The sequence below is a fragment of the Sarcophilus harrisii genome, chromosome 6 (assembly GCF_902635505.1).
Source record: "Sarcophilus harrisii chromosome 6, mSarHar1.11, whole genome shotgun sequence".
NCBI lineage: Eukaryota > Metazoa > Chordata > Mammalia > Dasyuromorphia > Dasyuridae > Sarcophilus > Sarcophilus harrisii.
Genome location: NC_045431.1, coordinates 252,932,916 through 252,946,479, shown reverse-complemented (window position 1 = coordinate 252,946,479; position 13,564 = coordinate 252,932,916). Strand labels below are relative to the sequence as shown.

The following is a 13,564-nucleotide window of genomic DNA, read 5'->3' as shown; positions in this document are numbered from 1 at the left end:
AATCAGTTTCCACAGTTCTCTCTCTGACTGCAGATGGTTCTCATCATTACAAGATCATTGGAACTGACTTGAATCATCTCATTGTTGAGAAGAGCCACAACCATCAGAACTGATCATCATATAATCTTGATGTTACTGTGTTCAATGATCTCCTGGTTCTGCTCATTTCACTTAACAGCAGTTCATGTAAGTCTCTCCAAATCTCTCTGAAATGCTCCTGCTGATTGTTTCCTATAGAAAAATAATATTCCATAATATTCATACACTATAACTTATTCAGCCATTCTCCAATTGATGGGCATCCACTCAATTTCCAGTTTCTTTCCACCACAAAAAGAGCTGGCACAAACCTTTTTGCACATGTGGGTCCCTTCTCCTCCTTTATGATGTTATTGGGATACAATCCAATAGAAACACTGCTGGATCAAAGGATATGAAAATTTTGATACCCCTTTGAGCATAGGTACAAATTGCTCTCCAGAATGGTTGGATCAGTTCATAATTCCACTCACAATGCATTAGTGTCCCAGTTTTTCATATATCCCCTCCATCATTTGTCATTATTTTTCCTGTCATCTTAGCCAATCTGAGAGGTGTGTAGTGGTACCTCAGAGTTGTCTTAATTTGCATTTTTCTAATCAATAGTGGTTTAGAACAACATTTCATATGACTAGAGATGGTTTAAATTTCTTCATCTCAAATTTTTCTGTTCATATCCTTTGACAATTTATCAGCCAATTGAATTTTTAAGTGAGTTGTTTTGTTCTATAGAGTTCCCCCCATTTCCCAAATTCTGTTTTTCAAGAAGTTGTTTTCCATTTCCATTTTGTCAAATCTATTTTGTAAAGAATAATATGCATTTTCCATTTCACTAATTCTATTTTGTAAGAAGTTTTCTTCAGATAATTTGTTTTGTTTTTCCTTTTGTAAAGTTCTTATTTCCTTTCCCCATTTTTATTATAACTTTCTTTTTATATCCATTTTGAATTCTTCCAAGAGAGTCTGGTCATGGCGATCAAAGGCCATGGACACCAGAACAAACATTTCAACACCTCCAAGCAAGTGAGCAGAAAAGAGCTGAACAAGATACTTACACATTAATGTGGTGCTTCTGGAGATGATCTGCTTCTAGTGGCCTCAGGTCTTAAAATCTGTTTTTCTCTTTCTTCATAAAGAAGTGTGGTCAGAATTCTTTTTGCTTTTTTACTCATTGTTTTAAAATTTGATGTCTTCTTTTAGGCAAAGGAGAGATTGTCCAAGCTTCTTCTAGAGGCAACAGTGGCTAAGCTGGATCTGTACTGCTGACTAAATTTAAGTGCTTGGTGGGCATGATCAGTTCCCATGATATTTTGGGGTTTAGGGCTATTTGCCTTTTCTATTTGTGTTGGATGCCTTATTTCTAAACTGTTGATCTAATAGCTTGTAGCCACAACAGAAGTCAACGCTACTGTAGATTGCTTCTGGGAAATTCCCTGGCTGGCATAATCCACACCATCCTGCCTATGCTTGGCTTGCCTCTCTCTGTGGCTGATTGAAATGGATCTTTTCTGAAGTTCTTCCAAAATATCTTCTGCTGGAATTTTTATGCACCCCAAGTATTTATGGATTTTTTTCCACTCCAGAATCAGTTCAAAGGCCTGATTTGCTGTTGAGACACATCTGAGTGAGCTCAGATAAAGTCTTGGCTCTATCCCCTGGAACTTTATTCTTAATAATACTATATCAAAGCATACAGCACATCATTTTTGTTTTTTTATACAAGGCTTCTTATTTTTTTTAAACACTCGTGACTCCCTTTTTGCCCAAGCAATTTTATATTACTATAAATATAAGATGGATATACAAATGAGACTTTTACTACTAATACATTATAATTTTATGTTCCCCCCCCCCCCATTTAGTTACAAGACTCCTTAGGGCTTGATGACCCAAATTTTAAGAAGCTGGTCTTTACAGTAGTCCCATAAATTGTCTTATTCAGTTGTTATTTTCTTTCTACAGGGTCACCTGTATATTGCCTGACACACAGTAGAATTTTAAAACAAAAGGTTTTTCAATGAATTAATGAAGCAATAATAGAATCCTATTACACCAAAGCTCAGCACAGGATAACTTTGACCATATTTTCTCACCCTTGGAAAAAAATGGAGTAAAATTTTATGAATGATAGCTTTCCCTGAAATATGTTGAGCCAATATGTAAACAGAAGTATGGGATAAGAAAAAGAACTGAATTTCTCCTCAAAAATTAAAATTTTCCATACTAGCACTTAGACATGTGACCTTTGAAAATTTACTACTGTATTTTTGAGCAATTTCCTTCATATGTAAAGTGAAGGAATTGGGCAAGTTCTTATTGGTGGTGGTGGTGTTTTTTGTTTGTTTTCTGAAGTAATCCTTCAAAATGATTTATTGAACTCTTAAAAACCTACATTCTATCTGGAAACTTGAAAGCAAGTTTCAAATAATAACATGAAAATGTCCCTTATATAGTTTAATGGGCATGTCTCCATATCCCCAAATGCTTTTTATTACTGTGCTTCACTCATTTCAGACATAAATATTCCACAGAGACTCTCTCCCTACAAATATGATTCCTATTGAACAGCAAAGTCTGATTTGCTGCCCTTAACTGAATAACACAGACCAATGGTTATTAGATGCAGGCAGTTTTCTAGACTTCAACTTAAAAATCATTTAATGTTCTTTGAGGAAAGCACTCTGATTTCTAATAGAATTCCTTCTAGTCTACAAATATAGCTGTAAATCAGCCGTTATCCCTTGTTACTCTGCATTCTGATGCAGAGTTCAAGCATTATAGCAGAAATATAATTTGGAACCAAGAAAGAACACCAGAAATCACAACTGAAATATACACAGTATATTTTTGTTACATGGACATTTTCAATTAGGGATTTTTGCTATGCCATTTTTTTCTCCCTCCACCTTTCCTAAGATTAAAAAACTTAAATTCTGAAAGATTTTAGATGTCCTATAGTTGCAGTAGCCTACCCCATTTTATAGGCAAGAAAAGTGAATCTCACTGACAAATAAGTTGCTTAAAATCATCTTTACTGATTAGTTATATCACATTCTCCCTTATTGGCCACAACATTTGCCATTCTCTGTATTTTTATATTCTTCACCTTCCTATTCTCTTCACTCTTTTTTTCCTCTGTACCTTGTATATGTGTATGTGTGTAAATTGTCATGTGAATCAACAAAGTATGCTTCATTAACTTAACACATTAAAACCAGCATAGGAATTTTCCTAAAATTTTTAAGTGTTATATTCTTATAATCTTCAGTGATATCAAAATATTCCACTAATTTTTTATGGAAGTCCCAGAAGTTCCATCAGGCCAGATACATTTTAAGAGCAAAATATTGATGAATCTTTCTCCTTCTTCCCCTTTCCTTTTCTTCCCCCTTCCTCCTTTTCTTCTGAAGTTATTCTTTAATTCACAGGCAGTTGTACTCTTTAGTAACCCAAGACGTAGGAATTAGGAAGAGAGTGGTATGAAGAAGGGAAGATATAGAAAAATTGTACATATTTAATATATTGGATTACTTCCTGTCTAGGGGGGGCGATTTGGAATACAAGGTTTTTTAATGGGTAAATATTCAAAACTATCTTTGCATGTATTTTGAAAATAAAAAGCTATTTTAAAAATAGCAGTGGATTCACCCCAATAAAACTATACTACAGACAATCTAAATGAGGTTGAGGGTTCCTGAAGGGCCCAAACTCATGGGTGAATTGGGATTTGGGGTTTCTACTCCAAGTATTATTAAACTTCCCCTTTTGTTCCAAATGCCATGAGGGCAACTTAAGCAGGTGCTGAGCAGCACTTTAAAGCTTGGTAAGATATCAAAAATGTCAAAGTAATTCACTGAATTCTGGGCCATTACTAGGCTTCTTGACTTTTGTTTAGCCTCTGGATTTTGATGACTGGAAGAGAAAACACTGTTAATTTCTGCCTCTCTCCCTCTTCAACATGTCATCTATCTATCGCTATCTCCTTTCCTTCATCACCATCTCTGTACCCTGATTCATGATGTACCTTTGTATTTCAGGGCCATTTGTCCAAATTTCCTCTTGTTATTTATGTATTATCACAATCCCTTTTCCAGCTGTCATTATGTTATTCCCCAGAGATTACTCAAAAAAATCAGTTATTTTGATCCTCCTTTTGCAATTTCATAATTTCAGAAATAATCAATTCACTTTAAGGCTTAAATGATTTGATAGAGTAACAAGAACACAGATGTCATTTAATTTTATTTTTATAATACTTAATAATTCAGTCAATGTATTTTTTTCCTACTACTAGATTACATAGAAATTAATTATTTAGACTAGAATCCATGTTTTTTTTCAAGTTATTTATTGAGGTTATTCTACAGCCCTGTCCATGCCAGAAAATTAAGAGATATAGAAACTGAATTTGACATTATAAACTGAAAGTTAGATCAAGTTGAATATCATATATTTTGATTCTATTATATTTTCTGGTACCACAGCTTTCGCATGGCATTCTTCATTTCTGTATTTCTCAGTGTGTAGATAAGAGGGTTCAGCATGGGTGCAATCACAGTATACAACACAGAAAACTCCTTCTCATTATTGTTGGCACTGGGTGGTGGCACATAGGTATAGACACAGGGGACAAAAAACAGGATCACAACCATGATGTGGGAACTACAGGTGGAGAGGGCTTTGTACCTACCCTCTACTGAGTGCTTTCGAAGATTATACAATATGACTATATAAGATGCTACCAGGACAAGAAAAGTAACCAAGCAAATCATCCCACTGTTGGCAATGACCAAGATATTAACAACATGAGTATTGGTGCAGACCAGTTTCAGGAGGGGTTTCACATCACATATGTAGTGGTCAATCTGATTAGGACCACAGAAAGGTAGGCTGAGGACCATGAGCAGCTGGGCGATAGAGTGCCAAAAGGCCACTGCCCAGGCCATCAATATCAGCATGTTACATCTGAGCCGATTCATAAGGACTGTGTAGTGCAAAGGTTTACAGATGGCAATATAGCGATCAAAGGCCATGGACACCAGAATGAACATTTCAACACCTCCCAGCAAGTGAGCAGAGAAGAGCTGAATCATACAACAATTAAAGGAAATGATTTTGCTCTTGGCAGCTAGGTCTCCGATTAGTCTAGGTACGATGGTGGAAGTATAGGCCAGATCCATGAGAGCCAGATGACACAGAAAATAGTACATGGGCTGCTGAATCAGATGGCTACATATGATAGTGATGAAGATGATAAAATTTCCCAGGAAGATTGCAAAATAACAGAGCAAGAAGAAAGTAAAACTTATTATCTTGATCTCTTTGTTCATAAAAAGTCCCAAGAAAATGAATTCTGTGATATTGTTCTGATTTTCCATGTAGTTAGAGTAGGTGAAGAATATGAAGTATAATATTAAATTATCTGAAATTATGCACAACAGAAGAAATTATTATTATTAGTTTTTAATATTTTTTAATAATTCCATTTTGAGAAAACAAACAATTGAAAAACAATTGTTTTAAATGACACATTGATCATAAGACAAATTTTAAACCAAAGTGTAGAACTTTCAGGGATAGAATTAAAAAAAAAAAATTAAAAATGACTATCTCTCATCTAATACTTTTTCAAGGGTAAATATACCCATTTATATCTGCATATTCAAAAATCAAAACATGACTTGAAATATGGGGAGGTTTCCCCTCATGAGTGAATGAAAAGAAGGCAGCATAAAGATTTTTACAAAAAAATAACAATGATGTCTCTTAGGTCTCCAAGTACATTTGCAAGCTTTGGGGGTAATAATTTTTCTTTGTTTTAAGAATATGAAAATTTTCCATTGCCGTGGCTGAAAATGATATATCACCTTAACATCAAAAAATATTATTCTGAGCTTTTTCCAAATGCACTAAAGCCAATCCATGTGTGGAAGATTTAATTTTGTTGGCCAAATCATTCCAGTTTCATGAAAGATGCTGGAATTAAGATTTTCCAGACATAATCTTAGAAAATCTAAATAACATTTACTTCTCCACTTTTTCTCCTTCATGACTGAAGATTTTCTATTTTATAATTAGAAATATTCAGAACAAATTAATTTAATGCTATGTTGTCTCTGTTACATAGATAATTTGTCACTTTTGCAATTTCCTCATTGTTTTCCTTTTTTTCTTTTAAATTCATTTATACATTTAATTTTTAATCACAAGCATTTCTCAATTCATAGCTTTTCATCCCTCTCATTGGAGAGAGAAATCTTGCTATCACACTTTTGGTCATATCATTATTTAAATTTAACAAAGCATTTTCAAGTACATTCATGAGTTATTTTAATAGTCGTAATATGAAACCTATGTAATCTGAAAAAGAATAAGAACTTTATTTTATCATTAATAAAACCAAATCAAAACAAAACAAATAAAAAGAAAAACAAAAAAAAATGAGTTTCCCTTGCCTGATCTAATAAAGTGAAAAAGAATTAAGATATATCCGAAATTATTCCTATGTCTTCTAAATTCAAGGTGGAGAGGGGAAAAACCACAGAACAAGTAGAATGATAATCTGTATTTGTAACATTTTTCTCTAGAGAAAAGGGACACAATTTATCATTTTTCTTTGAAACTAATATTTGTCCCAGATCTTTGTTATTATTTTCACATAGATCTGTTTGTTTTTTTTTCCCAGTAACCCTTGAAAAAATGTTTTCTAATCTTGATTTTAATTCAAATAAGTGAATCGTAACATTCAATCACAAAGGATAAAGGAATACCCCAAAAGGAAGATGAAAAACAATTGGACAATTCATAATTAATTATCCCAGAACTTTTCGTGGGGGAAGTTATAGGCATAATTATTCAAGAGCACAGAGCAATGAAGAACATGCCCTGTTCTGAGTGAGGATTTAAACTCCAAAGACAAAGGATCTCGTTGGAAATGAAAACTTTAGACAAAAATTCTTAGAATGATTGAAAGAAGGCTTTATGTTTCTTCCCAGAAACAGGCACTATATCCTTTTAAGGGGATCCAATACTGTTCAAAGAGGCTGAATCAGCAGTTGTATTCCATAATCTCACCTTGCCTCCTGATATCCAACTCAGAATTTCCATGAGAGGAAACCCTTCCATAATCCAATATTTCATGACACTCCCAAATACATGCACTGTTGGATACACATCCAAATTGTCCCCTCCCCTTGTCACATCACTATATGTTCAAAAAATGATGGATATATCCCCCTTAAGGGAGGAGAAAGTAATATACACAAGACTTATTAACGTTCAGTTATTTTTTTTTTTTGCTTTCCCAAGTAATAAACCCAGGTCATTTGCACACAAGAAGCACCAGTGATTATGTCTATTATGTATGTTGACTTAAAGAATTCTTTACTGCTCTTCAAATAGACTCTACTACCCTAAAGCTTATATCATGTTCTTTTCTACAATAGATATGTAGGGGGAAGCTGTGAGACAAAACCTTTCAATTGTAGAAATAAAACCTTACAATTTTACTTCTCAATATCTTCACCTGAGCTATCTACCCAAAAGTAAAGTTTCATATGTGGGAGAAAGAGAAAATATGAGTAGATGTTTTAAGAAGTAGAATTGTAAGGTATCTTGGAGGTAATGAGGTGGCACAATGGATAGTTTTACAGTCCTGGAATTAAGAAGACATCCATCTGAATACAAATTCAAGCTGAGACTCTTAATAACTGTGTGACCCTGGACAAATCACTTAACCTTGTTACTTTATCTTTTTTCTCATATATAAAATGAGTTGGAGAAGGAAAAAGCAAACCACTTCAGCATATTCACCAAGGAACTCTGAATAGAACTATCACTAGTTGAATGATACTGAAACAAGTGAAGAACAACCAATAAGGAACCTTAGAACCAAGGAAACTTTAAAAAGGACTATATTGAACTTGGAATTACCAGACCTTAGTTCAAATTCACTTTGCATTTACCAATTTCTCTGTTCTTGTTTCTTCTATAAAATGAAAAGACTTTGTAAAAGACTTTTAAATGCTTTTCAATCCTAAATCTATGATTTTTTAAAAATTTCTAAATGCTTAATTAACTGAGGCTTACAGAGACAAAGTGCCATTTCAAAGACACTCAGCTAATGACTAGTTTGGTAAGGATTCAAATCTAAATCTAAAATTCAAAGAATTAAGTTCATCCTCCAGTGTCATATTGCTATTAAGGACCAATGGTTAGAGTCAAGATCTAAACTATTCAATTTTAAAAGTTTTATATTTTCTATTATAATTTTCATCAATATCTTTAAGAGCTTAGAAGTGCCTTAACTAAAGCCTTTTATACCAAGAACCTCTTTCTTCAACCCTAGCATTAAAGACAAATGTTTTGAGTTCTTAACATTGAAAACCTTGAGGTTCAGACAGCCTGTTGGTGGGGTATTTAGAGAAAACATGTTTTGGGTGAAAGGCTGAGTATATGACTGGGGAAGTTGATGCAGGAAAGTAGAAACCTAGGAAATCTAAAATGATGAGACTATGGAGGTCTTAAAGGAAAAAGAAAAATTATTTCCATAACCATTTTATTTTTTTAGCTTACCTGTCATATAAATAAGAATCACTGTTAAAAATGGTGGGGGCGATGTTTTTTGGTTAATCACATCCTAAAATCAGTGAATGAAAATCCATCCAACAAAAACTTACATTATACCATGACAATAGACACAATCTTTCATAGGACATGTATTCCCATCATAAACATACCTGGTACCATGAAATGGAGACTGATTTCTGATCAAGTATTCCTGGAAATGTGGACTCTCATTATCTTCCAAGAGAATGGTCCATTTTTAATCAACAAGTAGCAGTGGGAGTAGATACCTTTTGCCAGGTGACTCCAATTCACTGTAAAGTGAAAACAGATGGGAATCAAGGTTCCCTTCTTTCACTGATTGGGAGCTTATCAGACAAGCAGGTTTTTAAAGTTACTGACTCCACCTAAAACATTTAGCACAATAACTGCTTTTTGTGGAGTCACAGAGAAAAGCAAATTTAAAGGTTTTGAGGGACCCTTAGGACTTAGTCTCCCAGAAGCATTTCCAGGCAATTAAGGAATTTAAGACATTAAAATACAAAGACAAATTTCAAGGTCAACTAATTAGTCATCAATCAACTAATCAATCAAGCATTTATTAAACCCCTACTACAGTCAAGGATTTATTAAACACCTACTACAGTCAAGCATTTATTAAACAGCTGCTTTGGCCAGAAATTTTTGTATTAGGAGGGCAAAATGGTATAATGACTAGGGACTGCCTCAGGGTGAGGAAGATCTCAGTTTAAGTTCAGTCTCTGAGAGAGATTGCTTGAGTCACCACATAAAAGTATATCAACTGTTGAGTGCTCCATGGAACATTCTCCTACTAAAAATGAGATGCTCTTCCACATTAGCAAGTGAGATGTCTTCATCATCTGTAAATGTTGCAGTACATGGAGATCAAGTCCTGTAGTCAGGAACACCGATTTCAAATTTAGTCTTAGACACATACTAGCTATATAATACTGAGCAAGTCACTTAACTTCAATTGACTCCACCCCAAAAGAAAGCCTTCATCAGGAGTTCTAGATAATAATGTAATATTAGCTCTATTTCTAAAATAGAATATATATGTCTACATATATGTATGTAAATATATGTATTTATATGTGTATATATACATATATATACATATATATATATATATATATAGAGAGAGAGAGAGAGAGAGAGAGAGAAAAGGAGAGAGGGAGAGAGAGAGAGGAAGGGAAGGAAAGCGGGTAGATATATGTATAATGATATAATATGAATATATATATATACATATATAAATGTATATACACAGACTTACATTCATACTAGACAACACAGAATAAAGGAATTTCCCGATTAGAAGGGAGAGTTCAACCAAGAGAGAGAGTCCTAGATCTCTGTAAATAGGAAGGCTTCTAAAAAGTCTCTAAAAGAACAACTTGGGGAACAAGGATATGATGGAGAATCTTTTCTCTTTTCTTCCCAGAGTCTTGCTCTTTAATAATCTGAAGTGAGATTAGCCTCTTTCAACTTTTCTCTTAAAACTGGAAGTCAGGAACAACAGAAAGAGAAGAGTGGTGAAAAGAGTACCCAGAGAAAAAGTGCTGGAAACCCAAGTTCTCTTGCCAACTCTACCCTCTTCATGAAGTGAAGAAATTGGACAATGTGTTTTCTCATTCTTCAAACTCTGTAGGCTTGGCTCTAGCACCTTGAAGGCACCCTATGTTTTAGGCAAATTATATTACTCACATAAATATAAATTTTCCACTCTCATGACTTTAGTTGACCTATTCCTTACTTAGAATGAATTTTTTTTTTTGTTTACATCTTAAATACTTTTTTTTTTCCCTTTAAGGCCTCATCCATCCTACAATCAAAAATTGACTTTCTTTGCATTCTCCTTCCATCACATGCTCTTGTTTTCTCTCTTGGTCTCACTGTTTTTCTGTCCATATGTATTTCTAACCTTATGCCTCTGTCCAACTCACTTTCTGTGCCTCCACCCACCCCTGTCTCTCTCTGTCTCTATCTCTGTCTTTCTTTCTCTCCTTCTTTCTGTGTCTCTCTGTATCTCTGATTCTGTCCCCCTCTATGCCTCTTTCTATATCTCTGTGTCTGTCTCTCTCTGCTATCTTTCTTTGTCTCTTGTCTTTTTCTCCCTAAATAATCTTTTTTTTTCTGTTATTTTTCCCAGGTTCACATTTCCAATAGTCATCAGAGATATGCTTAAAGTGAGATTTTGCTGACCTGGAAACCAAATCTCTTTCCATTGAACTATGTTACTTTTTTCTCTCATGTTTTTATCATATCAGTTCTGTACTATAACTATCACTTATGTTTCTATCATATAGTTCTGTATGATTAAATAAAATTACTCATTTCACTGAGGGCTAAGGATCCAAGTCAATACTTGAGATATTATTTATTCATTTTTTAAAATCTGTGTTATCCAGCTTTCTAAAGAAGGGCAGTCAGAATTTCTAGAACAGGGTGATGTGAATTATTCACATTATTTTGTAATTACCAGCACTTTTTTTCCAAAAGAGTTATGGGTACAATTTAGTAAATTAAAAATAACCCATTAAAATTAGAAACTGAAGAGAGAAGAATGACTTATTTTCCAAGGCTATGTGTTATAATTATAAAAAAAAATAACCATTTTTATTCTTAAATTTTAAGTATGACTTTTATAGCTATCTCTTTAGAACATGATGAAAATTGAATGCAGTCAAATATGCAGAAGTTGCAAATTTCTCAGTTTGAAACAATATTACAGTATAATTTCTACTTGTGATTGAAATGTTCTAATTTAAATAAGGTGTTTTATATTTTGAGTGTATTGTTCAAATCTGTATATAAGGATCGAGTAATTTTTTTTCCTAAAAGTGACAAATGAAGATGGGCTAATGATGTTGTACAATGCTCATAATGACTATTTCATTTCATAGATACTGTTATTGAAGCAAAACTTTTTGTTTTTTTTAGCTGAGGCAATTGGGATCAAGTGACTTGCCCAGGGTCACACAGCTAGGAAGTGTTAAGTGTCTGAGATCCGCTTCGAATTCCATCCTCCTAAACACATACATACATATATATGTATGTGTGTTTGTGTGTGTATATGTAATATACACATTCAGTTGCCCTATATCTAATGTTCTCGAAATTATAACTATGTTATATAGCAGAAATTATATGCAGGTTGCCCAGTTTCTTTAAATAAAATATCATGGTCAAAGAACAATATGGAATTCAGAATCATATCAAAAAGCATGTGAGAAAGTAAGAAAATGTGAAAACAACAAAGGTCAGGGGCAAGTTATGAAAGACTTCAAAGGCTGGAGAGGATTTTATACAATAACCACTTCATATTCTCTGTCTCTCTTTCTCTCTCTCATCTCTCTGCATCTGCATCTCTGTCTGTCTCTGTCAAATAGCAATGTAGCAATCCAAAACATTGGATATCACTATGAACTACTCAACCCTAGCCAGTAAATGAACAGTAAAGAGCTGAATCATATTACTATTAAAGTAGATTTTTTTTTCCTCTTGCAGCTTAGTCTCCAGTTTGGGGAATATAATAGATGTACAAGACAAATTCAAAAGAGACAAGATAATTGAAAATAATTGGTGGATCAGATGGCTACATATGATAGTAATGAAGATAAGGTCCCCCTTGAAGACTGGACCATAGTAGAACATAAAGATGATGCAACTCATTATCTGCATTCATATGTTCAACAGAAGTACCAAGACCATGAATTCAGTATCATTGTTTTGAATTTTCATTTATTTAGAACGGGTGCTTCATATATAGGTGAATATTCATTTGAAATGACATAAAAGATATAAAGTCATCAATTATATTATGTTGGCATTTTCTTGTGAATATAAAGCTCATCTGCTGATAATTATAGACAATACAGTTATAATGGTAGGCATATTGAATCAGTATGCCTTTATTCAGAAGATCCCATCTTCTGTTGATATCATTCCACACATAGAATATTTTGTAAAATTAAATGTTTATTTCATTGTCCTTGCTACTCATTTCATCCCTTTTTATATCTATCCATTTATAACCCTCAAAATACAGGATTAAAAACAAATAACAAGTTAAAAAAAGTCAATTAAATATAATAGAAGTTCATTGTTTCCTCAGTTGCAAACACACTAACAGTTTGATTACTTAAAAGTTCATTAAGTTAAATCTTTCTAGAAAATTCAATGGGCAAGTAGTCAAATATATATAAAAATCTTTAACGTACTTACTTTATCAAAGTGTTTTAATTCCAAATATGATAATCTTGGACTTTGAATGCAGACATTGAAGGATTAAAATATATAATTTTTTGTATGACATTTCTAAAGACTTCTAAAACATGGAAACTGAAGATAAATATTTAGGAAATAGTTTCTAAAAATAACAATTTCTTCGGTCATAGATATTCCGTGTGGATATTAAAAATTTTAAAAATAAATGAAATAAAAATAAAAGTTCAAGTAAAAAGAAAAAAAGAACTCTTCAAAATGTTGAAAACAAGATACATATAGATTATATGCAACAACAAAAATTAAAAAGCATTCTAAGCAAACTACAAGCCTGTTCAAACAAACAAAAGGTACTCTGTGGACCTCAAGAAGAGTTGTGCATACAGTCATGCTAGTGTAAGAGAGAGATGATGGGAAGTAATTATGAAGTAGAGGAGAAAGTTTTGGATATTTCAAAAGAAAATTTATCTTGCTTGGAAATCTCTTAACTAATTGTTAGAAATGTGTGTTGATTTTGTAATTATTAAATATTTAGACAAATTCAAAGGAATCATCAGAGGAAACCTTTAGTCAATCCAAAATTATGTGAATGGAACAAGTTAGGGGAAAGTTTTGACCGTTGTATTTGCAGTTTTTAACTCTTTAGTCTCTTTGACATGCTACCCTCATTTACTCAAAATGTATTCTTTTCTTTCTCATATACTGATTTTCA

General features: G+C 33.2%; 2 protein-coding genes across 2 annotated transcripts in view; both read right to left on the bottom strand.

Annotated features, from left to right (window-relative positions):
• The window catches only part of LOC100932136 (olfactory receptor 4P4-like), a 49,339-nt gene extending 40,502 nt beyond the window's left edge, over positions 1 to 8,837 (bottom strand). Inside the window, exon 1 of the mRNA XM_003773806.2 lies at positions 8,778 to 8,837. The gene's annotated coding sequence lies outside the window, so the exon portion shown is untranslated. The remainder of the gene's footprint in view (positions 1 to 8,777) is intronic.
• On the bottom strand, positions 4,503 to 5,445 carry LOC100932397 (olfactory receptor 4P4-like). Its single transcript, XM_023506395.2, has one exon. The coding sequence runs from the start codon at positions 5,415 to 5,417 to the stop codon at positions 4,503 to 4,505; it is 915 nt and encodes a 304-aa protein (XP_023362163.2). The 5' UTR covers positions 5,418 to 5,445.
• Positions 8,838 to 13,564: the final 4,727 nt, after the last annotated feature.